General features: G+C 43.9%; 1 protein-coding gene across 3 annotated transcripts in view; it reads left to right on the forward strand.

The window, feature by feature from the left end:
- PLD1 (phospholipase D1) overlaps window positions 1–26826 on the forward strand; it is a 128055-nt gene that overhangs the window by 59404 nt on the left and 41825 nt on the right. For all 3 annotated transcript variants that reach the window (XM_073359380.2, XM_073359379.2, XM_073359381.2), the window contains 8 exons: window positions 640–698; window positions 2319–2411; window positions 11263–11415; window positions 12066–12215; window positions 13598–13681; window positions 17754–17835; window positions 25367–25477; window positions 26574–26780. In XM_073359380.2, the coding sequence (XP_073215481.1) occupies window positions 640–698; window positions 2319–2411; window positions 11263–11415; window positions 12066–12215; window positions 13598–13681; window positions 17754–17835; window positions 25367–25477; window positions 26574–26780 (939 nt within the window). The remainder of the gene's footprint in view (window positions 1–639; window positions 699–2318; window positions 2412–11262; window positions 11416–12065; window positions 12216–13597; window positions 13682–17753; window positions 17836–25366; window positions 25478–26573; window positions 26781–26826) is intronic.

Here is a 26826-nt window from a genome sequence, read left to right on the forward strand (position 1 = left end):
GTAGATTTTAATGCAGACATGGAGTTCATTGTCATTAGTTTGCTAATGGCAAGAGGACTTGCTCATCTGTATATTCTGCTGTGATCTCTTTGGATAACTTCAAGGTTTTTTGAATTGGGGTCTATTGATGACTCCAGACATTTTACATGAGATTACAACAGACTTCCACTTTATATTAGCAATTTTTGTCTGTCCATTTAATCACTGGCCTTTTGGTGGAGCCAACTTGCATGAGGTAGACACACATCTAGTGGAAACTGAACTGAGTCTACGAACTCGGTTCACATAGGTCACCAAACACTTATCAAGCAATGGTAAATTTTGTCATTACTTATGTGAACTGAATTTGAACCAGTGACCTACCAGTGAAGGTTCCAATGGGTCCTTCCCAATCCTCTAAATAACCACATATAATGCCCCATCAAATCTGATTTTGGTTGTTTTGGTCATATTCATTAAAGGCCTGATCCAAAACACATACATTTCTGTTGACTTCAGTGGGTTTTGGATTGAGTCCTAAAAGAGATGTTCCCACTTTTTCCTGCTGATGAATTATTTTTGCTATCAATGTTATTTTTCCAAGCAAACTGATTGGTGGGAGTCCAAAATGTAAACAGTGGGGAACTTTTTATTTTCCAGATGGAATTCATTGGTGTAAGTCAGCTGTCATTTATCCGTGATCTAGGACCAAAGGGCATGTAAGTTGAATTTCATTTCTTTGTGTGAGTTACATTTCATCAAGAGCATCATTTTATAAAGAGAGACTGTCCAAATTGGTAGCTTTCCTGCTAAGCTAGCAATAAATTTGGGAACATCTTATCTTCCATTATTATTCATAAGAGGACATTACAGCTCTGGGAAATGAATGTAAAAGGCAAAACACATCTCACTGCCAGACTCACAGGGCCAAATTCGTCCTGTCATCGACTGGAGTTGCACCAAATAATAATATGGCCCAATGCAAACAACCAGAGCAATTTACAATCCCTGTCATAACATGCTTACATCACTGGTTAGTTTATTTCCTGTATGATGGTGACATGTCAGCCATGGGCTGTGACTACAAGAGGAAAAGAGTGCGCTGAAATCAAGAGAGGTCCATTTTTTTTCTTTAAACTTCCCGACATTTCCAAAGTTTCCTTGAGCCTGGGGTTGACACTTAATTCCTTTCTTTTGAACACAGTTACATAGAAACCGTGTTGTTTTGGTTACCACCAAAAGTGTCTGTTGTTTTTGTAAACAGCCTCGCAGGCAGTAGTGAAATTTTTTCTTCAGGTTATATGGATGGGACCTGGGTGTTTGAAATGCAATGAGTCCAGGCATCCAGTGTTATAAACGGAGAAGGACTTGACCGCGGGCAAGAAGGATGGAGCCTTCTCTGTGTTGGGCCCTCTGTCAGATTTCAGAGCTCTTCACCAGGTTGACATTCTCAGACTAAAGGCACGTCTTCACTGCCAACGATAAAGTGCTGCTTGTGTAGTCACGGCATAGCTCTGGGAGAGCGCTCTCCCACCGCTCTAAAAAACCCCACCTCCACGAGGGGTATAGCAACCAGCGCTGAGCGCCGGTGCACTCATTGTCTGTGCTGGCCCATTACAGCTCTGAAACTTGCAGTGCTCCGGGGGTGTATTTTCACACCCCTGAGCGAGAAAGTTGCAGCGCTGTAAAGTGCCAGCGTAGACCAGCCCGTAAGCTTATAGTGCTTCAGTCTGCACTGCAGCCCTTAGCTCTAACTCATTCCTGCTGTGCACAGAAGCGATTCTCGCTTTCCCTGCCAATTGGGAGGGTAGGTTGGATGTATCTTCTATCCGCCTAGTCCTCCGTGGCCTTTATTCTGCCCCCTCACTCCTCCCTGGTGCTGCTCGTTCCCTGTTTGCACCCTAGATGCCTCTTTGCCCTCAGTTCATTTGTAAGCGGAGACTTTACCCTTAGCCCTTCTTATTGCTGGTGTGGCATTTATTACAATACCACTGCTGTGACTGTGGGTTCAGTTCATTTGCTGGATGTACAGTAGGGTTAGGTTCAAGTCACCCCCTGCTTGGGAGGTGGATGAAATGTCTGAGATGCAAGGCGAATAAGAGAGATGACCTGGCAATAGAAAATGAGAGGGAGGTGATCCACTTCTGCTCCATTCTGCCCATGCCACCCCACTGAGGTGAAAGGGGTCAGACAGATGTCACAGAACTGTGTTTGACTTAGCCTATGTACCTCCAGGTCATATTGCTCCAGTCCATATAGCTTCACCTAGGCATAATTAATAAGCTTTGTATGCATGTATCAAATTTACTATTTATTTGTCATCTTTACATTTGTTTCAGAGAAGGTATGATCATGAAAAGATCTGGGGGCCACAGAATACCTGGTCTGAACTGCTGTGGGCAAGGAAGTGTCTGCTATCGATGGTCCAAAAGGTACTGTAGCAGGGCGAGTTGTCTCTTCGGTGACTTTTTACCTATTAGAAAGACAATTTGTGTGACCTCATGTCTTTTATTGCAGAGGGTCTCAACCTTTTCCTTTCTTAGGCCCCCCCAAGATTCTATAAAAACGCCATGGCCCACCTGTGCCACAATAATTGGTTTTCTGCATATTAAAGCCAGGACCTATGTTAGGGGATAGCAAGCAGGGCAATTGTCTGGGGCCCCGTGCCACAGGGGCTCCCATGAAGCTACATTGCTTAGGCTTTGGCTTCAGCCCTGGATGGCGGGGCTCAGGGCCCTGGGCTTCAGCCCTATGCTCAGGGCTGTCCTTAGGCATACGCAGGATATGCGGTTGCATACGGCACCCAAAAATTTGGGTCACCCCTGGGGCTTAGTGTCCACCCTCCCACTCTTCCTATCCCTGTTCTGACCCTTCCTGCAGGCTCCCACCACTAGCTGCTGCAGCCTAGTGAATCTTCCTCTGGAGAGGATCTAGTAACTTAAAAGTGAAAAGCCTTCCAGCCTGCCAGACCTATTAGTACAACACTGAACCTGTTAAAGAGCCATTCAAGTGGTAATGAAGTCATTTAACAGGCATTTTCCAACCCCCAGGTATATACTGTCAGTTTCTGAATTTACTGACAAAAACAGTTGTGCATTACTGTAATATTTACTCATAACATGTTAGTCTACAGGACCTTAGTTTAAAATTTGCTTTACAAATATTTCATTAGTGTGTTGCTGAAGATGATAAAATCACATCTCTAAAACATCCTTGCATAGATTTTTAGATGCACAATCTGGGTATTCATCTTTAGCCTTAAATGCTTGGATCTTTAGACATATCGTTTTTAAATAAATGCTTCAAAGGACCACCCTTATCTAAAATACACATTTTAATTTTAATTACTATAGTACAAAAAACTTTTTTCCAAATTCTTCCTGTCCATTCTGTCCATCTCTTTCTCCCTTCATCCCCCTGTTGAAGAGATCCCTTAAAGGGACAACACCCCTTTCCTGCCAGATAGCGGAACAAACGAGTTTCCCTTTCTTTACTTCTGACTATTTGGTGAACTGATTTTAAGAGAAACCCTCTAGCAAAATCAGTACCTTAGTAAGATATAACATCCTTTGTTATGCCTAAAATCTTTGGATACATATTTTTTAAAGTTGGTGAAATTTCATAAACATGTCTATTGTTATGGAGATCCCACAAAATAAATTAGTGTTCCCTTTTTCTAAAAGCAATGAACATTGTTAGGAACACACTAAACCTCTGATGAAGTGAGCTGTAGCTCACGAAAGCTTATGCTCTAATAAATTGGTTAGTCTCTAAGGTGCCACAAGTACTCCTTTTCTTTTTGGGAATACAGACTAACACAGCTGTTACTCTGAACACTAAACCTCTGTGACTGATTAATTTAAAATAATGTCTTTGTTTCAGTGAGTTAAATATGTAGTAATCTGGAACGATTACTTTATGAAGGCTTAAGAGTACATTTAGAATATAAAACCATCTTAGAGCTACTGATTAAGAAAATGTAAAACAGAGAAGAGCTGCATCATGTATTCCATAATATTTAATGTTGTATTCAGCAGGACAGCTGACTTGCCCTTACTACAAAGTTTTTGCAAATAAATCTCTGACAAACTTCAGGGTATATACAAAAACCTGTGAATGACATTTTTTATTTCCATGTTTAGTGCTTTTAATTAGGTACCTTCTGCATGTCCAGTCTTCATCTTCTGGCATGCAGTGGAAAACATGCTCCATTTTCTTTAGAAAGAAATTGCAGAAGAGTGGTTTTTCAAATGTCATTTGCTTCATGTGGGTTCAGGGATTTGGCTGGAAGGGGATGAGCAGGGAGGGGGAAGGAAGAGAGGTGGGAGACAGTGGGGAAAGGCTGGAGTCTGGGGCAGAGCAGGGGTGGAGTACGGGCAGGGCCACAGGTGGGCTGGGGAGCTAGCCTCACCAAGCGGCAGCTTCACCCACCGCCTATGACAGCAGGAGGAGAGGGTCGGCTCCCGCACACCCGGCGCGCACTGCAGTCTCCTTAGGCAGGGGCCGTATTCACAGAGCCAAATGTGCCAGCACCACTCATTCCGCATGGGGGAGAGGGTCCGGGGGTCTCTGCGGGGAACTGAGACTCTCTGCTGCCGTGAGGCGGACTGGGCAGCTTGGTATCCTTTGCTGCTTCGTCCCTCCCCTGGGCTGCCATCGGGTATAGAGGCACCAGTTTAATAATACTGCTTAGGGCCCCATAAATCCTAAGGATGGCCCTGCCCGTGCGGGAGGGCTTTGGCTTTCTATCCTAGGGCTAGTGAATCTAATGCTAGCCCTGCTTGGCGGCCCCCGTGAAACCTACTCACAGCCCCCCAGGGGGCCCCGCACGCCTGTTTGAGAATCACTGTTTTTTTGGACCAATTTCTGTCGATGAAAGAGGCAAGCTTTCATGCTCCACAGAGCTCTTCTTCAGGTCTGGGAAAGGTAATGAGTGTCACAGCTAAATACAAAGTAGAACAGATTGTTAAGCATAAGGAGTTAACAGGTTGCAAAAAATGAAGTGGGCCATTAACACTTCTGCAGTCATAGGGCAAGGGAGAGTTACAAAGAGGGTTACAGATTGTTGCAATGAGACATAAAACCCATGTCTCTATTGAGTCCATGCTTTTTTGGTGTCTAGCAGAGTTATGAATTGAAACTTTAGCTTATTAGTTGTTCTAAACCATGTACTGAATGTAAATAGTCTCACTCACATTTCCTACACATAATGTTGTAAAACTGTTATACTTTCTGTAACTGAGATTTCAACAAAACTACGGAAACCTCTGTGCATTAATAGATTTTTTTCCCAAGGTCAGAAGGGGCCATTAGATCAGCTAGTTTGACCTCCTGCCTAGCACAGGACGGTTTTAGTTTTTCTCTTGTGTTTAATTCACAACAGAAATTACATGCCAGCTCCCCATGTGAAACGTGATTGTGTAGCACTCATCCAGCAGAAATGGCAGTCCTGTCAGCCCCTGCTCTCTCCCATTCCGGACTGTCGAGGTGATGTGTTGCTGCCCGTGAAAGTTTCTATTCAGTTTACCATACCTTTCTGATTAAAAAACCCAAACCAAATTAATTGGAACATTTGTCCAGGCTGTACTCACCAATGGATTAAATCAGACCAGAACCACAACAGTAAAGAATCCTCTGATGCAGTTAACCCCAGGGAGAAATATGTCACCCCTCCGTTTTAAAAGGAGTCCTACTGAGGCCTGAGCTGTGTTGTTTTGAAGAGAATTACTGGATGGCAGGTTTTTGATTGATTTAAGAAATAAAGACAAAGGGCCAGATTGTGCCCATCTTCTTTGTGGATACGCAAGGCAGGGTGGGGGGAGGAGGCACAAGAAGCCACCACACACTTGCCCCACTTCACGCAGTAACCTGGACTAATTGTAGTTCCTGTGCTCGCTCAGGTGCTGGAGCTGACTGCTCCTCCCTGCCGACAGCCACAAACCACTCCCAAAGGAGGCAGAGGGGTTCCTCCCCCACCAGCCAGCAGAGATGGCAGGGCACAGAGAAAGATGTCTACTGTACCAGGATACTGGGCTGGATGGACCTTTCGTCTGACCCAGTATGGCCATTCTTATATTCTTATGTTCTTACCAGCCTAACAGATAAGTCAGTGGGCAGACTCTATTGCTACCCATGCACTGGAGAGATCCCTCCCATGGGGTGGTTGACTGGAGGGCTGTTCTGCACTACCCCCATCTCAGGGCTGTGCCTGTCAGGCAGAACTCTGCCCAAAGTACGTAATGGCTCCGGTTGCTGACTGCCATCAGAAAAGGCAACAAGTTTATTAATTATTTAGGGACAGTTGCTGTGGGGGAGGTCTAGGTTGGATATTAGAAAACACTATTTCACTAGGAGCGTGGTGAAGCACTGGAATGGGTTACCTAGGAAGGTGGTGGAATCTCCATCCTTAGAGGCTTTTAAGGCCCGGCTTGACAAAACCCTGGCTGGGATGATTTAGTTGGTGTTGGTTCTGCTTTGAGCAGGGGGTTGGACTAGATGACCTCCTGAGGTCTCTTCCAACCCTAATCTATGATTCTGTGAGCACATTTTTCGGTCATTGGCCCTCCCCAGTCACATGTGTTAAAATCCCCCTTCCCTCTGGCATAATGGTAGTCCCTGTACTCCCTCAAGTGCTGTGGCTGACTGCTCCTGCCTGACCTCCCTACTCCAGAAGCACAAACCACTGCAAAGGAGTACAGGGACCTCCTGCAAAGCAAATATAGGAGGAGAAGCAAATTTTCTAGCTGAGCAGTGGAACAAGGAGTGGGGCAAGTGTTTATTTTATGCACTGGTACCCCAGATATATTATGAGTAGCTGAAAAGATCAACACTTCACTAAACAAAATGGTTGGAAACTGAGTTTCAAGTACTCTTCCATCAACCTAATCTGTTCTTAATCTGTATCTTAATCTAATCTGTATATGGAAAGTTCACATATGTTCTAACATTCATGAATTTTCTATACAAGTATTAACAAATCTTACAGATTTCCCTCTTCTTATCCTTATCTGAGTATTTGTTCAAATTCCAAAAGTGGTGCCTGTTGTGGTTCAAATACAAGACAGGGCAAGGCTTTAAGCAAGCAAGCAGGCTGGTCTGCCAATGGGCTGCTCCTGTCAGCTTTCCACCCTCTCCTTTATTCTTTCTCTCCCCCCGCACATTACATTCTCCAACAGATAAAAGGAATACACTGGCTTTGTTTAACATTCTTATTTACCAATTTCTATCTACCGCATTCCTTGCTCTCGGGCCTTGAGCCCAGTCCTGGGAGGCTTCCCACGGTTCATGTCATCTGGGTGAGATGCCAAGGTTCATGCCCTTGAGAGGAGCCGTGTGTGCACTGCTCCTACACAACACTCCGGGTGTGCCCTGAACGTTGCCAAGTCCATGAACCTTGTATGAATGCTACAGGTGCCCACACATTAGAAAATCTACTTGACCTGATATAAGGCTGCCTGTCATTTTTCTTGTTGAAAGAATTTCTCAGACTTTATTTCACCATCCTACTAATGTTGAGGTATCTATCCTTTTCCAAAATTGAGATATGGCACATATGGTTGCTAGAAGTAACTGTGATATCAGTGAGGCTTTCCCTGATTCAATAACTTCCTTTGGACTGTAACCTAATAGAGGCACTGTAAGTTTAATGAGTAGGCTAACTTTAGCTATCTTGAAAATTCTGTGTACTATTTTCCCACAAAATATGATTATTTTAAGGCATTCCCACCATAAATATAGGAAGGTACCTATTACTGCACATCCTCTTCAACAGTTATGACTCCCTTTTTATATATTTCCTTAGTTTAAATAGAGTGAAGTGACATTGGCAAAGTATTTTGTAATAATTTTCCTGAATGGTTACACAGATAGATGACAGGTTTCAGAGTAGCAGCCGTGTTAGTCCGTATTTGCAAAAAGAAAAGGAGTACTTGTGGCACCTTAGAGACTAACCAATTTATTTGAGCATAAGCTTTCGTGAGCTACAGCTCACTTCATCGGATGCATGATCATCAGATCTATCATCAGATAGATGAGGTTTTGGTCTTCTTCCAAATATGTTGCTTGTTGTTCCGAAGTTCTATCTGTTTTTAGTTTTCTTTGCCATTTTCCTATAAATGTAGTCTTGATCCATCAGTGATGATGCATTATACCATGCAGAGATCAGGCCCTTTGAAGCCATACATCATGTTTACCTCTGTAATGAGTCTATTTTCTCCTCCGTGGTATAGAAATCGTTTAAGTACACTCTTTGGGGTGGGAATTATCTCTATTAACTATATACGTTTTTCCTGCCTACCATGAGGAAGCCCTGATCAAGGCCTCTAGTAACTATAGAGACTACCAGAACATATGTATATAAATAAACTAACAATAATATTACAGAGAGAGAATATTTATAGATCTGGACCATCTTGAAGAAATTTGATTTTTTTTCATAATTTTCCATATTTATCAAAACACCCAAGCCTAGGGTATATTTTGTTAGAAGAGAATAATTAATGAATTAATTACTTTGTGGTTGAGCTCTAAAAAGTGTCTGTAAAAATGGCATTGTGTGGTTCTGTTTTCTTAATAATTTCCAGATCAAATCTGCTCAATTTACAAACATATTTATGTTGTTCATTTTATTTCCCTAACTGCCAGCCTTACAAATTCTACCAGGGTCTGAAAATCAAGCTGATTTCTTTCCTCCTTGGTTTAATAAAGCTTTAATAAAGCTTTAATAAAGGTTCTGTGCTGTAATTGAGCCCCCAGGGCCACCTGTACAACTCCGTTGTCCTCAATGGGCTTGCACTTATTGGAACTTAGGACACAGTTCTTTGATGATGTGATGCACAGGAAGGTATAGAATCCAGCTCACCTCCTCTTGGCTACGTTGGTTCTGTGATGAACCCTTATTTCTGTCACTCATTTCTGTCACGCTGATTAAAGTACTCCAGATCCTGTGGAACAGACTTGCTAAGTAAGAAGGTTCTGGTTTTATAATCACCTTTCAGAGTCATTGCTCTTTGGATTCATAAAAACTAAACTCAAAATGTGAATTACTCAATTTGGGTTTTCTTTTTTGGCAAACATTTCATGGCCAATCCATAGTCCCCGTTCCTAAATCAGTCTCTCCAGTGCCTCTCCTTAAGTACTAAAATTGTCCTGAGTCAGGTTTTCCATGTTTGATCTGCCTTCCAGTGGTGGATGCATTAATTTGTTTAGTGCCAAGTAGTTAAAAGAGCTGTGTCAAGGTTTTGGGATTCCCAACTCTTTCCTCTGTCACTGACAAACATCAGGCTGTCCTTAATCACATCACAAAGCCCCAATTCAGTTCAGTATGAAAACATGATGCAAAGATCTTGTTTTGAATGTAGTGCGACCCTGTTACACTGAAATCATTGTTTTCACCGAACAGCTTCACTACAAGTGGCAGTTCTCTATAACCCCAGTTACTCTTTTTGCATATTATGGTGCATTGGGATGTTTGTTCATTCTACTTCACTGTTCGTGTCGTTTTAGGTATGCAAAAGCATTATAAGTCGGTTCTGTTGTAATGTCATATGGCTGAGGAGTTCTAGGAGTTCAGCTGTTAAATTTTCAACTTGGTTGTGAGACCAGCGCCTCGTTACAAGCAAATTGAGCACACTCTGGCTTGTAAGAAAGGCAGTGCTCCTTCTTTTAAGGGCTGCTTTACAAGTCAGCAGAGCCGCCTGTGTTTCTGTTCTGTTTTCATGATCAATATATATGCGAGACCCATGGAGTCTGTGAGCGAGGGGACAGGGGTCCCCTGATTTTATGGGGGGGCCCAAATTCGATGTGAGAGGGGGGAGTCTGTTGTTATCTAACATGTTGGTTACTATGGCTAGTCTTAGTCTAGGGAAGGGGGAGGAGAAAAGAAAAGCACAGGACCCTCAATAATAACCGCTTTAGAGCCCCCATATTCCTAAAGCTGGGCCTGACTGTGCCCTGTTACTATGTGATGAGTATCATGCTCAGAAAACTAACCTGCGAGCACTGCACAGTTTGAACATGGAGTAATGGAACTGACTTGGGCCCAGCAACATAACACTTCAGGTTGCTATGAAAGATGCAGTAATTAATATGTCTTTGCAATTGGTTTCCTTGTACATTCATTTGTATGGACAAAGATCTGGACTAAGGCCATGTGACTGATTCGTTTGTGTGTGGAGGAGGGAGGATGTTAGGCACATCATTCATATATATGTATACAGAGAGGGAAAAAATACTTGGACGCTGACAGGGAAATATTTTTTCCAGAGTGCTCGAGGGCTGTGGTGCTCACACACAACCTGCTAGTCATTTCTCATCTTGTTTTTTTACTGTGATGCCTGTTGCTTGGCAATGAAACCTTTCCAAAATGTCCTCTTTGTACACTTTCCATTAGCTTTAATAGGATTCAGGGCCTTTATAAATAACACATGAGAAACTCAAACTAGAGTGTGCTGCTCCCACAGTGCCCACAGGTATTGCAGGCTACTAAAATAATATTCTTGGCTGAAGAGAATTTTTGCTCCACCTTGTCCATTACGCAGGCACTTGGCTGGAAACCCGTGATGGCCAACAGGTATATTCCTATTAATGTTCCCAGACACTAAAGCCTAAATTTCCAAGGACTTATACAGGAGGTGGTCGTACAGAACCTGGTTCCCACTGTAATGGCATACCTGAATTTGGTTGTGCACATCACCATTCAAGTGCATAAAATGGACTTGTATCTATCGTATATACTTATATAGGCCCCAGGTCTGTAGTGTCTGAGCAGCTCACAATTTTTAATGTATTTATCCCAGTGCTGTTATCCCTGATTTACAGATGGGGAAACTGTGCACCGAGAGGCTAAGTGACTTGCCCAAGGTCACACAGGGACTCTGTGGCAAAGCAGAAAATGGAACTCGGGTTGCCCAGGTCCCCATCTAACACCCTAACCACTGCACCATCCTTCCTCTCACTTAACTGCTGATTTGAGCGTCCAGATGTAGGGTTTTGTATACCATCCGTTGCTGTAATCACCTCTCCAGAGGTTGATTCTCATTTCTCCACTAACTTTAGTGGAGTTACTCTGTTTTACTCCACTCTGAGAGCACAATCAGACACCAGCTCTCTAAACCATATTGCAAAGAAACTGCCCCTAATGGGTCACAAACCCTTCCTTGCCTGCTTCGGATCCTGATGACGAATGGCTTGGAGTTCTCTCCTGGGGACCGCTGTTCACTTGATATTATTGGATGGCTCTCATTTTTGAAGTGAATTTGAGATGAATGTTGTCTCCCCTTATAGGTGGTTAGTAGTGAAAGACTCTTTCCTAATGTACATGAAGATGGATAGCGGAGCCATTTCCTTTGTCCTGCTGGTAGATAAAGAATTCAGCATTAAGATTGGCAAGAAAGAGACTGAAACAGAATATGGGTTGCGGATTGACAATCTCTCCAGGTGAGAAATGCATATTTTATTTTGACCAGTTTTTATGCCAGTTTTTCACTTAAAAATTGGCTTCTTTTAATTAAAAGGGGGCCATTCCCTTATATGCAGGATGTGTTAGCAACTTGCAGCTGCTACAGTGAGTCAGCATGGTTTAATGAGCATCTCCCTTCAGGGTTCCAACCCCATCTAACAGGGAGGAATGCCAGAAGAATCCTGCCATCCTATTATTGTGAGAGAAGTATCCAGATCAATGAGACAGTTTCTCAGTGGATGTAAATGCTCATTTAATTTTTTTTTTTTTAGCATCCATGATCTCATATTCTGCTCCCAGTTATACTAGTACTATCTCATTTAAATCAATGGGGTTGCACCAGTGTAAGAAACATTTGGTCCATGGTGTGCAAAACGTGTCGGTAATATCTATCTATTGTTTTTATAGGTTGTCAGTCACTGTGGTCTCTAGGTGCTGAAATATTTTTTTAAAAAAACCTCAGCTAAGTAGCTGGCTATTAACTAGGTAGCTGGCTATTGGTCACTTTTGCTTAAACAAAATGTGATTGATATTCAGTTCCCATATCAACATGTTTCGATAGTGAGAACTAGGCTAAATAAGAGTGTGCTGCTTACTCATTGTTTTCTGTTCTTTGGTTATTTTCCAGGTCACTGATTTTGAAGTGTAACAGCTACAGACATGCCCGGTGGTGGGGACAGGGAATAGAAGAGTTCATTCACAAAAATGGCAAAAACTTTCTAACACATCACAGATTTGGGTCATATGCAGCTATACAGCAGAATACGTTGGCAAAGTGGTAAGATGGTCCCTGCAGTAGTAAGAATATGCTCTATCTCCCATTGAAATCAATGGCAAAGCTGTCATTCTCTTCAGTGGGAGCAAGGTCATGGCCCTACTGATTTATCATTCACATTTAAAGAACATGGGTGTTTGAATTCACTGACTAGACACTATAAATCACTATGGGAGTATCAAAGATGCATCTTTCCTGCAGAAAAATGTTAGGGTTAGTAGCCTAACCATTTTGGTCCTGTTATGACTTTGCTTTGCAATGGTCAGAGCTTCTAGATTTTTTATTTTTGCTGAGATTGGACACATTAGTGGTTTATTAAATTTCAGAATAAAAGTGATATCTTGATGCACATGTAACTCATAGTAAAGCTTAGCAAAGTAAACAGTATGCTTATGAATGGAGAACAGAACACTCTCCTTACTTCAGAAGCTGCTACTTTCACCTCTTAGCTTGACTATTGGTTTTGGGTAACATTTTCAAAAGCATCTAAGTAACTTAAGTGCTTTTGAAAATTTCATCCTGCACCTCTTTCATCTCCCTTCTCAACAGCCTCTCCATAAAGCAGCTCCTCTGATTCTGGCATGGTCACATCTTCCCCAATCTCAAATGAGAGAAATAAACACAACATCCAGTAGAAAGTGTTTGCAGGGTCCAACCCTAATGCTGTATTCTAGTGTTGCCCCTCCTGAAAGCTGGGCCCCATTGTGACAGTGGTATCAGTCCACTGCTGAATGGTATCCCGTATCTGGGATCTTGCAGGTGGGCTTCCCAGTGGGTTGAAATCAGTGACATGGAGTCTGGGTATATTCTAAGTGTAATTTTTTTTTTGATGCACATGCACCAGTTCTGAAATGAGGTGGTCAAACAGCATGCAGAGCAACCCCCTCCTTCCACAGCTCTTAGTCCTATTCTGCTGTCTGGTTCCCAGAGAACTCTGTCTCAAAGACTCCAATCATAACCCAAGGCAGAGAGCAACCTCTCCTGCTACTCACACAGCTCCATCTATCCCCTGAAGCTGCCTCTATGTCAAAATCTTGCATAATCCAAAACAAACATCACCGCTACATATCTTTCCAAGAGTCAAAACTTGCTCACACACTAAGAAAAAAAGAATATGGAACACTACATATAACAGGGTCGCCAGGTCATGCCTGTTGCCATAACAATATTTGATTGTACTGGTTTAATTAAGATATTAACAATGATGTGAAATTCTCCTTACATGTTGTCCTAGTGCATGAAATTGAATGTGTTTTCTTTTGAGAAAGGCATTTAAACGATATTTTCATTTGCTAGTTTAGAGTACTAAAATTTTTTCCACAACTACTAATTCTCCATGTGATTAAAAGAAAAATCCAAGTATTGTGTGTGTTTGTTTTTTCCAGGTATGTAAATGCAAAAGGGTATTTTGAAGATGTAGCAGATGCCATGGAGGCAGCGAAAGAAGAAATTTTCATCACAGATTGGTGGTTCGTATTCCCTCATTTGGATTTTGTCCAGCACTCTCTGTGAGAATGTGCATTACAATGCTGCACTATTCAAAGGCCTTACAGTATGGAAACTAACACTGATGCCAGATGGTCTGGCAGCACATCCAAACCTCTCACAGTGAGGGTTTTCATTCAAAGGCCTTTTCAGGAGACTTGGCAGCAATAGTGCATGCTTAAAATCATCAGTTTGGGTGTCTCCTTCTGAGGGATAATCTTGAAGGGTTGCATGGTACAGTGAGGCACCACCTGCATTGAGAGTGGTACGGGGCTGCATGGCCTCCCTGAGAACTCCCTAGGAATGTCTCGGGGAAGCAGAAGATCTCCCAACACAAGGGGGAATGTACAAATTTGTACCCCAATTAGGCAATGCAGGACATTCCCCTACCACCACATTGCATGGCAGGCCAGCTCTGCTGACTGCCACCTGGGGTAACAAATCTTTGTCCCTCCCCGTCCTTGGGTGGACCTCTGAGGGGAGTAATTAGGGGCTGCAGATCCGCTCAGCTCTCACTCCTCCACATGGCACACCTGTATAAGACTTAAGCATAATGTAGCCCTATGCTGTTCATTTAGCAGGTATTGTCCTTTGCTGTGCAACGTTTACAGTTGGAGGCAGAGACCATTTTTCTGCACCCACCCAACTTCCACAGCGGAGTAGTTATTGGGATTGAGAGTGCCTTGGCTGGATCTCTTTCTCCTGTAGCTGGTGTGATGGGTTGGACCCCCCTTTCGGGGTGCCACCGGATGTGCTGGGGTCCCACTGAGCCCACCTGTCCAACCAGCCTGGGTTTCCCTTACTCTGTGTTACTGTGACAGGCTCTGAAGCCCCTTTCCAGCACACACAGAGGCAGGGACCCACCCAGCTGTAGAATCACACAGAGTCTGTGATCAGCTGTCTGTGGGAAGGCTCAGCTAGGGGAATGCCCAGATCTCCTGTGCACACACGCTCTGGAGTGTTCCAAAATTATATTGTCTTGTGCTATATAGAGATCTATACAGCGTAAGCTCATAAAAATTGCCCCCTCCCTCAATATGTAGGGAGATATGCTCAGCTCTTTGCCAACCCTCCTCCCCCCTAGTTATGAATTGCACAAACTCGGTTTTGAAATAAACAAAAAATAAGTTTATTAACTACAAAAGGTAAATATTAAGTGATTATAAGGGATAGCAAACAGAACAAAGCAGATTACTGAGCAAATAAAACAAAACACGCAACCTAAGCTTAATTCGCTAAAGAAACAGGTTACAAATGGTAATTTCTCACCCTAAATGTTGTTTTAGGCAGGTTACAGAGTTTCTGCAGCTTAGAGTTCCAGATATTTCTCTTCATAGGCTAGATCCCTGTCTCAGCCTGGACTTAGCCCTTGCCTTTCCCCAGATTAGTTCCTTTGTTTCTTCAGGTGCTTTCAGTAGTCTTCCTTCTTGGGCGGGGAGGCAATGGAGAACAGCGATGCTTGACTTATTTCCCAGCCTTAAATAGGATTTACGTAAGGTGGGAATTCTTTTTTTCCAGTGGAAAAATACCAGGAGTGTCCAAGGTGGTACTCCATACCAGGTGACATTATCACATGACCTTGCAGTGTTAAAGCCACTATGAGACAAGGTTTATTTGTAATTAGGGGAATGGAAGGAACGAACTCCAGGAAGATGAGAAATCAGCATCTTCAAAGACCCGTTCTATTGTCTATCCTAACGGCCCATTCAGGCTGATTGCCTACTGTCTGGTGGGCGTTCCCCAAGAGCACGCACAGTTGTAATTGTTACAAAGTCAGTATTACTAACCTCAGGTACAGAACATGCATACAAATTGGATAACCACATTGAGCAAATCGTAACCTTTCCAATGATACCTCACATGACCCATTTCACATAAAACATATCTTAGTTATGCCATATTCATATTACAACAATATTTTTATTAGGACTGTGGGGGTGCAGCGTCACAGCTGGATGTTGCTGGGGATTTCTGGTTCCTTGTGTATAGTCCATGTATGTGTCAGGCCCTGTGGTTAATGCAGGCCACTACTAACCACGGAGGGCAAAATCCTGAAGTTTGCTTATAAAAGTTGTGTGAATGATGATGCAGCTTAGAAAATAGATGCTTTGCAGTGCACACCCTAGAGGAGGTATTTATCTTCCATTGGGTGTGGCTGTGACTCAGGTCAGCAAGAGGCAGAGTGGGCAGTCCGCCCAGCTGTAGCTGTGTGGCCGTGTACCTCCGTAATGGAATCCCCACACATGTTAAAGAAGAGGCTGCAAGGAAGCAGTCAGGAAGGGCTCCACTGAAATCTTCTGTTGGGATGTGTGCGGCTGCAGGATGGGCCATGTTGTGACCCCCCACCCCCCTTTGGTGCGTGCTGTGCATATGCAATTCCAATACTGGCCATTTGTACTTTTCTTGCCAGCTTCTGGTGTGCCATCTTGCTGATGCCATCTGTCATGAGCTTCAGCACACACCACCAACGCCTCTTCTTCCCCAGCTGCTTGGCTGCTCAGTATCACACACTAGCCTCAGCGACTTCCTTGTCGGGGCAGGCTTTATCTTGTACTTGCAGCTGGTACGCCTTCTACCTGAGAAAGGACGGTCTTGTGATCAACACCCAGGACTAGAAGTTAGAATGTCTGGATAGCTTTGCTGTCTGACCTTGGACAAGTCACTTAACATTTCTGTGCCTCTGTTTCTTCATCTATAACATGGGCCTATAATTATTTCTCTACCTCATAGGGGTGTTTTGAGTCTGACCCAGTCATGTCTGCAAAATACTTTTTGGTTCTCAACGGTCCTATGGGAATGCAAAGCATTATATTAACCCTCACTGACATGAATCTGAATCCTAAAATGCCTATAAATAAACCATATGCTGCTGAAGCTTCAGCACATACGGTGTCAGACAATTGGAAAATTACATTTCAGTCCCTGTGTCTCCTGCCTTATACAAGGCAAGAGTCAATTGTTATCATAGCTTGGGATTGTGAAACTTACTGGGAAATTACAAAAACTTAGGAAGAGAAATGTTGCTGTCAGAAGCATGTTTTCAGCAATATGCTTTAGTCAAAGTTACTGGGCTCAATACAGGAGTAACTGGATGAAATTCTGTGGTCCTGTTATAGAGAAGGGCAGATTGCATGATCTAACAGTCCCTTCTGGCCTTAAAACCTGTGTATCAGCGAATGCTATCCTGATGTGAAAGAATGGCACCCTATCTTGTGCGGTAGGTAGCAAGGAAAAAACTGCGCAAGTCTGAAATCTTCAAATAGTCTAAGTGTCAGCAGGGTTGGAGTCCTGAGTGTTTTCTTTTAACCCCCAAGTTATCTACCAGGAGTATATTTTTTTCTGCATGAGAACTTACTCTTTTCTATATGGAGTCTACCTTATGCATCCCCGTTCAGCTTGGTCCCACTGGGTGCTGAAAGCAATAACCTGATCTCTGTCGATGATAGGTCGTTGGCCTCTGTGCTACACATGGGACATATCAGCTGTTGTATACGGCACCATTGTTAAAAAGCAAATAATAACAGTTCTGTAAAAAAATTAATTGTTGGAGAGCAGACTTCACACCTAATGAATAAACTCTTTAGTTTCTCTGCCATTATTGGAGTTGATTAGTTCAGCGGTTCTCAACCAGGGGTCCAGGGCCCCGTGGGAGGGCGCGAGCAGATTTCAGGAGGTCTGCCAAGCCAGGCCAGCATTAGACTCGCTGAGGTTCAGAGCAGAAAGCCTAAGCCCCACCGCCTGGGACTGAAGCCCAAGGCCTAGAGCCCCACCACCCTGGGCTGAAGCCAAAGCCTGGGCAGTTTAACTTCACAGGGGCCCCTGTGGCATGTGGCCCCAGGTAATTGCCCTGCTTGCTACCCCCTAGCTCAGGCCCTGTTATTTATATGCAGAAAACCAGTTGTTGTGCCACAGGTGGGCCGTGGAGTTCTTATAACATGTTGGGAGAGGTCGGGGGGAGCTCAGAAAGAAAAAGGTTGAGAACCCCTGGATTAGTTGACCTTACACAAAGTTTTCACAGCACAGAATGTTTCTTTTTGTCATCTGTTTTTTTTTTAGGCTGAGCCCAGAAATCTTTATGAAGCGACCTGTGGTAGAAGGAAATCGCTGGAGACTAGACTGCATTCTAAAGAGGAAAGCGGTAAGAGGGATGTGCCTATGGGCTAGCTTAGGCCCTGATTGCTGTGAACCCCATGATGAGGCTCCAGGCAGGCGCGGGGCAGCTTCATGCAGCTCCTTGCAGGGTTGGGGGTCTCAAAGTGCAGCTTTGCTCCTTTTTGTGACCTGCCCTTCCCACTTTCTGTGTGACCTGCCCTTCCCGCTTTCTGTGTGCAGTTAGAAGCCCCACCCAGGTAGACTCGTGCGTCATTGCAAGGGCACAGGGCCAGCGAGAGGAGCAACAGATCGAAGATGCAAGGGGAGGAGGGAATGGGAAGCTCAGTGCTGAGGGCCAGGGCTGGTAGCCAACCAGCTGAGCAACATTCAGCACTGCACCCCGCTCTGCTGCAGTTTTTGGAGGGAGGAGGTGTTTCATTCCTTACGTTCTTCAGCTGGCTCAGCTTTCAGATGGAGAGTTGTGGGGATGCCAGGGCATAGCACCAGTGAGACTTCCTAAATACCCCCAACAACTTTTCTTCCATAGGGGAGGAGCTGTTTCTCTCTTCCCCCAGTGGCTGCTCCAGGTTCCTGGGGCATTGATACAGCTGCTCATGCTCTGCCCCCGAGCTCTTCTCCCTCTTCGGTGTAGGTAATTAAGAGACATTGGGCTAGGCTTCTCACTGCAGTTACTGGAGTCACACCAGGGCTACACTTGGCCCATGGCGGTGACCAGTCTGCCAGGGCTGGCGATGCAGAGGCAGTGCCCTTCATTCATGTTATTTCCATCGATGGTGAGATATGCATCTGCTTCCAAAACTGGCTCTTATTAAATTGCTGATGGTGCCACCCACCTTCCAAGGAGATAAAGATCTCCTTAGAGAGTCATGCAGTGGTGGTATAACTTATATCTAAACTAGAGGGGGCTTATCATCAGCTTATTAATTTGTAATGATGAATTATGCTAAATGGGTCCATTCTGTGTACATCTAGAGGTCTTAGCTGAAGCAGTTTAATGACTGAAAGTCACACACTACAACAGTGAGCTACTGCGTGCAGGCTAGGATATTTCTTATTTTAGTAAGGAAACGCCTATCTGCAATAGACTTGCTCTTAGCATTTCCCAGCCCTGTTAGCACCAGTGCAGCTCCACCCAGGCCCTGCTCAGAGCAGGTTTAGTGAGAGTTGTTAAATTGCCTGGGGCTGTCTGAAGCCGTGGATACACCAGCACGCTCGCTGTTGCTACTGCTGGTTTGACTGCACCAATGAGAGCAACCGGGAGGAATTCTAGTGAAGTGAAGACTTGTGTAGACAAGGCCCCAGCCAAAAAAAGGCAGGAAGGTGATAAACTTTCTCCCTCTAAATGTGACTTGTGTTAATGTGACTGGAGAAACACTGGGAACTTCTTTTTTGGTAGTTCACCCTCATTTTCTATCCCTATCCTGCTACATCATTCCTTTTCCCCCATCCCTACGTTATCATGGGCTAGATTATCACATCCTTTGCTTGGTCAAAAAGGGGAGTAAGGCCAGTTGTGTCAGGCCAGCCCTTACTCTCCTGCTTAGCCCTGCTCAGATTGTGACTCTAGCTGTAAGCAGGGGAGCAGGAGCCCCATGGTCTTCCCATTGCCGATAAGCCGAGAGGGGCAGGGGAGTGGTAGGATGTTATACCCAAGTACATAGTGTCATTAGAGGGAATTGAGGGGGTTTTAAAAGTATAAATGATGTAAGATATGAACATGTACAATCAGGTCAGGTTCCTTTGAATTGGATGTGATGTGGAACTTGCAGACAATATAATCATAAAGATGACTCAGAGTCCTGAACTCTGATTCACATTTCAATGAAGGCAGAATAAGCAAATGGGTGCATAGCAGGCCTCTATGGTCGGATAGCTCTGTTATATTTAAGACTTGTCCTTCTACTGTAATCTCTTTCTCTCTCTCTCTCTCCCTGTCCTTGTTTGAAGCATTTCAAACTGCTGATGACTTGATGCCCTTCCTTGTGTCCAGTGTAGTGTTTTTGTACGACTGATGCTTTGAGATGCTGAAAGGATGTGCTTCCAAACATGTGTGTTAGCACTTAGGGACAAGGAACAGCACCACCAGACTTATTGAACTTGTTAGTTTTAATTTCTCCAGTATCTCAGAAATCTCATTGGCTATTGAGATTGGAAAATAGAGTGATGCATTTGTTGTCAGTTCCAGAATGTTTCTCCTGCAATAACTGGTCTGTGTATTCAGCCTGAAGATTTCTTTTTTCATGTCTCTGGATGAGCAATGGAGCCACAGAGAAGAGGTGCCAAGCGTGATTTTCTATAATGCTGGACTGCATTTTCAGCAGGTTTGCCCTGGTCCAACTAATGAAAATACTTGAGTTCTGCTTTGGAAGACATTACCAGTGACTCAGTAGGAAGGCATGGCCAACTGAAGACCATACAGTCATCTGTGAAAGGGGCAGAAGCCTTAAAATAATCTTTGATACCCCCATTCCACAATAGTCCTTTTAGTAGCCAAAAGAAAAAAGACAAACATTTTGCTTCTTTAATTTTCTCTAAAGAACTTTATTAATTTAAAATGATTTTCTTATCACTTAAATCAGCTTCTGTACCAGACTACTGGAGGATAGCTAATCTGATGCCAATTTTTTAAAAAGGCTCCAGGGGCGAGCCTGGCAATTACAAGCTGGTAAGCTAAACATCAGTACCAGGCAAATTGATTGAAACTATAGTCAATGGATAACTATGGTAAAGTAGATAATGGTATAGAGAGTACACTCCTAGAGTTTGCGGACGATACCAAACTGGGAGGGGTTGCAAGTGCTCTGGAGGTTTGGATTAAAATTCAAAATGATCTGAACAAACTGGAGAAATGGTTTGAAGTAAATAGGATGAAATTCAATAAGGACAAATGCAAAGCATTCCACTTAGGAAGGAACAATCATTTGCACACATACAAAATGGGAAATGACTGCCTAGAAAGGAGTACTACGGAAAGGTATCTGGGGGTCATAGTGGACCATAAGCTAAATATGAGTCAACAGTGTAACGCTGTTGCAAAAAAAGCAAACATCATTCTGGGATGTATTAGCAGGAGTGTTGTAAGCAAGACACGAGAAGTAATTCTTCTGCTCTACTCTGCGCTGATTAGGCCTCAAAGAGAGTACTGTGTCCAGTTCTGGGTGCCACATTTCAGGAAAGATGTGGACAAATTGGAGAAAGTCCAGAGAGGAGCAACAAAAATGATTAAAGGTCTAGAAAACAGGACCTTTGAGCAAATATAGAAAAAATTGTGTTTGTTTAGTCTGGAAAATTGACGAATGAGAGGGGACATAACAGTTTTCAAATACATAAAAGGTTGTTACAAAGAGGAGGGAGAAAAATCGTTGTTCTTAACCTCTGAGGATAGGAAAAGAAGCAATGGGCCGAAATTGTAGCAAGTGAGGTTTAGGTTGGACATTAGAAAAAACTTCCTAACTGTCAGGGTGGTTAAGCACTGGAATAAATTACCTAGGGAGGTTGTGGAATCTCCATCATTGGAGATTTTTAAGTGCAGGTTAGACAAACACCTGCCGGGAATGGTATAGATCAGTGGTCACCAACCCGTTGATCGCAATCGACTGGTCGATCCTGGAGCCTCTGCCAGCCGATCGCAATCTTCGGGCTGCTAAAAGTCTGGCGGCGCAGTGGGGCTCCGGCAGGCTGCCTGCCTGCCCTGGCCCCACGCCACTCCCGGAAGTGGCTGGCTGCTGGCACATCTCTGTGGAACTGACCAATGGGAGCTGCGGGGGTGGCGCTTGCGGGCGCAGGCAGCACACGGAGACCCACTGTCCCCTTTTCCCTGCAGGGGCCACAGAGACGTGGGAGCAGCATGAGGCCAGGGCAGGCTGGCAGCCTGCCAGAGCCCCGCTGCACTGCTGACTGGGAGCTGCCTTTAGTAAGCGCCTCCTGGCCGGAGCTTGCACCTCACACACCCTCCTGCACCCCAACCCCTTTCCCCAGCCCAGAACCCCTCCTGCAACCAAACTCCCTCCCAGAACCCACACCTTTCACCCCCTCCTGCACCCCAACCCTCTGCCCCAGCCCTGAGCCCCCCTGGCACCAAACTCCCTCCCAGAGCCTTCACCCCTCACCCTCTCCTGCACCCCAACCCTCTGCCCCAGCCTGGAGCGCCCTTCTGCACCCAAACTCCCTCCCAGAGCTTATACCCCACACTCCTGCATCCCAACCCCCTGCCCCAGACTCAGCCAATGCACACCCCATAGTTGAGAATGTTACACTGATTTGTGACAATCCCTGAAGGATTTTGGATCTATAAACCACAAATGACACTAATAAAAAGTAAAACTCATGAAATGTCCAGTGGATTCTATGAGATTGTGTACAGTGTGACCATATGACGCATGCACCCCAACTCCCTCCCAGAGCTTGCACCCTTCACTTCTGCAGCCCAGCCCGCTGCCCCAGGCTCAGCCTGGAGCCCCCTCCCACACTTAGAATCCCTCAGGCCCAGCCCAGAGCCTGCACCCCCTCCCACATCCCAACCCACTGCCCCAGCCTGGTGAAAGTGAGTAAGGGTAGGGGAGAGCGAGTGACAGAGGGAAGGGAGAATGGAGTGAGTGGGCGGGGCCTCAGGGAAGGGGCAGGACCTTGGGAAAGGCGAAGGGTAGAGCCTGGGTTCATCTTAAATTCAAAAAGTGATCTTGTGCGTAAAAAGGCTGGAGAACATTGGTCTAGATAATACTTAGCCCTGCCATGAGTGCAGGGGACTGGACTAAATGACCTCTCAAGGTCCCTTCCAGTCCTATGATTCTAAAGAACAGAATTATTAGATACATAGATGAACATTTGTTGGGGAAGAGTCAGCACGGGTTTTGTAAAGGGAAGTCATGCCTCACCAACCTATTAGAATTCTTTGAGGAGGTCAACAAACATGTGGGCAAGGGCAATCCAATGGATATAGTGTACTTGGACTTTCAGAAAGCCTTTGAGAAGATCCCTCACAGAAGGCTCTTAAGCAAAATAAGGAGTCATGAGATAAGAGGAAACGTCCTCTCATGGATCAATAACTGGTTATAAAGGCAGGAAACAAAGGGTAGGAATAAATGGTCAGTTTTCAGAATGGAGAGAGGTAAATAGTGGTGTCCCCCAGGGATCTATGCTGGGACCAGCGCTGTTCAAAATATTCATAAATGATCTGGAAAACAGGATAAACAGTGAGGTGGCAAAGTTTGCAGATGATACAAAATTACCCAATATAGTTAAGTCCAAAGTTGACTGCGAAGAGTTACAAAGGGATCTCACAAAACTGGATGACTGGGCAACAAAACGGCTGATGAAATTCAGTGTTCATTAAATGCAAAGTAATACACATCGGAAAACATAATCTCAACTATACATACAAAATAATGGGGTCTAAATCAGCTATTACCACTCAACAAAGAGATCTTGGCATCATTGTGGATTGTTCTCTGAAAACATCTGGTCAGTGTTCAGCAGCAGTCAAAAAAGCCAACAATGTTTAGGAACCATTAGGAAAGGGATAGATAATAAGACAGAAAACATCATAATGCCACCATATAAATCCACACCTTGAATACTGTGTGTAGTTCTGGTTGCCCCATCTCAAAAAGGATATATTATAAATAGAAAAGGTACAGAGAAGGGCAGCAAAAATGATTAAGGGTATGGAACAGCTTCCATATAAGGAGAGATTAGAAAGACTGGGATGAGTCAGCTTGGAAATGAGATGACTGAGGGGGGTAATGGTAGGGGTCTATCAAATTATGAATGGAGTGGAGAAAATTAATAAGGAAGTGTTATTTACTCCCTTCACATAACATAAGAACAAGGGATCACCAGTGAAATTAACAGCAGGTTTAAAAGAAACAAAAGGAAGTACTTCTTCACACAACGCACAGTCAATCTGTGGAACTCGTTGCCAGGGGATGTTGTGAAGGCCAGGACTATAACTGGATTCAAAAAAGAATTAGATAAGTTCATGGAGGATCAGTTCATCAGTGGCTATTAGCCAAGATTGTAAGGGACGCATTCCCATGCCGTGGGTGTCACTAAGCCTCTGACTGTCAGATGCTGGGTCTGGATAACAGGGGATGGATCACTGGATGATTGCCCTGTTCTGTTCATTCCCTTTGAAGCATCTGATGCTGGCCACTGTTGGAAGACAGGATACTGGGATAGATGGACCATTCGTCTGCCCAAGGGTCCATGTTCTTGTTTTATGGCAGTTGGAGCATATCTACAGGTCATGCCCACTGAAAGAATCTAGCTTTATTTTCCGTATCAACCTAGGTGTCCTGTTGCTATAAATAGCATGAAAGTATTTGCATAGTGTGTAGAAGGAATAATTGACACACATGGGCCCATAAGTGGCTGGTAACTGTGTAGGAGCAAAGCTATACTCTGATGTCCACAAAGCACTTCACTGGACTTCATTGGCCATTGGCTTGATGGGTAGAATATGGCCCATAACATGGAGAGGGTCTAAACTGTTAATAGAAGCTTTAGAGAAATGCAGGTTAGTGGCTTTTTAAGTCAGTGTGAAAGATCCTTAGTTTGTGTAAATTGGCATAGCTCCACTGAAGTAAATGGAGCTACACTGCTTTGCAGTAGCTCAGGATCTGGCCCCATATGTGTGGACAAACTGTGCTAAGAGAAATATGCAAGCCAATGGAAGATAGATGTAGAGGAAGATAGTATTCAGTATGTGTCAGGGTGGCAAAACTGAGCCTCCAAAAGGCACATTAGAAGTGTGTAAAGTAAAGGAACCTGTTGTAAGATTGGTGCTGACTCAAAATGAAATATTTTTCATGTAGCACATGTTCTGAAACACATCTGCACAATAATGCCCTTCTGAAGGCTTTGAGGAGTCCTACACAATTTGAAGGACACTGGCAACCTGAAGTCCAGTCTCTCGGAAATGCATTAAAAGTCAATGTCTGTGGTCTTACAATCTCATGGTGCTATTTCTTGTGTTGTATTCTCTTCAGGGCAGGGACTGTATTCATATCTGTTTGAATAATGGCACCTCCAGGCCTACTGCTGCTTCACACGGTGAAGTCCAGATTGAACAGCTAACTCTTCAGGGAAGCGCTGAAGTGCAGTGCAGAGAGAAAAGGGAAGCTGAAGTCTTCCACTGTGTTAGGAATGAACAAGCTGAGGGTTCTGTCTTGATATTTTCACTCAAACAATTCCTGCAAATAAAATATCCTAAAAAAACCTAAAATGTTTTCACTCACTTGATCTTACAGATTCAGGCAGGGCGAGCTGGCTTTCTTGGCATTGTAGTTCAGAGGTCTGAGTTAGGCATAGGTGAGATCAGCCTGTGCCAGAAAAAAAAGATTGCTCAGCACATTTCAGGATCAATCTCGGCGCCTCCGACCGGGAACTGACCTGTTGGATGTATGATCTCAACCTGAGCTTTTCCCACAACAACAACATGTGCACTCCCCTTAGCTTACCATCCCACTGAATCCAGAAGTCTGGGGTTTTCTTGCTTTTGTTGTTGTTATATCCATTTCAGTATGTGCTTGCCATGCATTTACTCTCGTTTCTAATAGCAACAAGGAGTGAGAATTTTTGTAATGCTCTACAAAGAGGTGGAGCTTGCTCTAGGAATCAACAGTGAATACAGCAAGCGGACCCTAATGCACCTACATCCGAACATCAAGGTATTCATATACCATGTAACCTTTATGAAATACATGCATGTTCATTGCCCTGTGTGTCTAACACCAGCTTTCCAAATTTGGGGGAGAGATGAGGAAACTCATGACAATGAATGGGAAATGCAGTTTGCAATCACCATTACAAGGGAGAATATTTTTTGAAGACAGATCCACATCTGGTTCTACTCTATAATGGGCACTGTACTTGATTGTGGCAGCTCAGGTACCTCTAAGTTATAATTATATATAAATATATTTAGCTTAGCCTTGACAAGGTTCCATTAATCCACAAAACATTCACCTAGTTCAAAATAATTTTGTTTTATATGGCAAGTTAATGAAGTTAGAGCAAGTGGAAAGTTACACTTGGATGTGGGTCTGAGGAAACATCCTTTCTGCTCACACACAGACTGAGCTAGCTAAGTGTCTGGCCTTAAAAAAATTACCAAAATATGTGCACTTATATCCACATTCCTCAGCATCCCTTTATGCCAAAATGTATTGGGCCTGGTTCTGATCGCCCGTTGTTTTAAAACCAGGCGTGACTCCACTCAAGTCAATGTTTGCAGTTATGCTTTGAAATAAATAAATGTTGAAATTATCTATCACACTCTTTCATTTTCAGAAATAAAGAAAATGAGCCTGGTTTTCCTCTCATTTACTCTGGTTTGAAATAGCCATCAACAAACTAACTATCAAATGAAATGGCCAGCTTTTTTACTGAAATACTTAGAGCAGCAAAAGCCCTACTGTGGACACAGCCATACTGGCATAAAGGTGACTCATTCTAGTATAGTTATGCCCCTTCCTAAAAGGGAATAGCTGTACCAGTAGAAAGCACCTTTATACCATTGTAAATGTGTCCACACTAGGCGATTTGTACCACTTTAACTATACCGGTGTAGTTAAAATGGTACAACTGTCTAATGTAGACAAAGTCCTAAAAAAAAAAAAAGCACTTTGTTTGGACATTGGTATGTATTATGGGTCAAATTAAAGCCCCATGGCCTTCTGGGCAAAGATATTAAATAATATCTTGGTTAGAATTGTTTCTGATCTTCTACATAAGAGCTGAGTTCAGTGATTTTTCTTTATTTAGGTGATGAGGCATCCAGATCACGTGTCATCCTCAGTGTACCTTTGGGCCCATCATGAGAAGCTCATTGTCATTGACCAGTCTGTAGCATTTGTTGGTGGTATTGACTTGGCCTATGGGAGGTGGGATGATGATGAACACAGGCTGACCGACGTTGGCAGTGTGAAACGAATTGCAGGAATAAAGTCCACATCGACAGTGAATCTCATAGTAAGAGTGAATTCTGTACATGTGGCTGTTAACATTTAATGCTGTG

This window comes from Lepidochelys kempii, chromosome 9 (assembly GCF_965140285.1).
Source record: "Lepidochelys kempii isolate rLepKem1 chromosome 9, rLepKem1.hap1, whole genome shotgun sequence".
In the NCBI taxonomy this organism is placed as follows: domain Eukaryota; kingdom Metazoa; phylum Chordata; order Testudines; family Cheloniidae; genus Lepidochelys; species Lepidochelys kempii.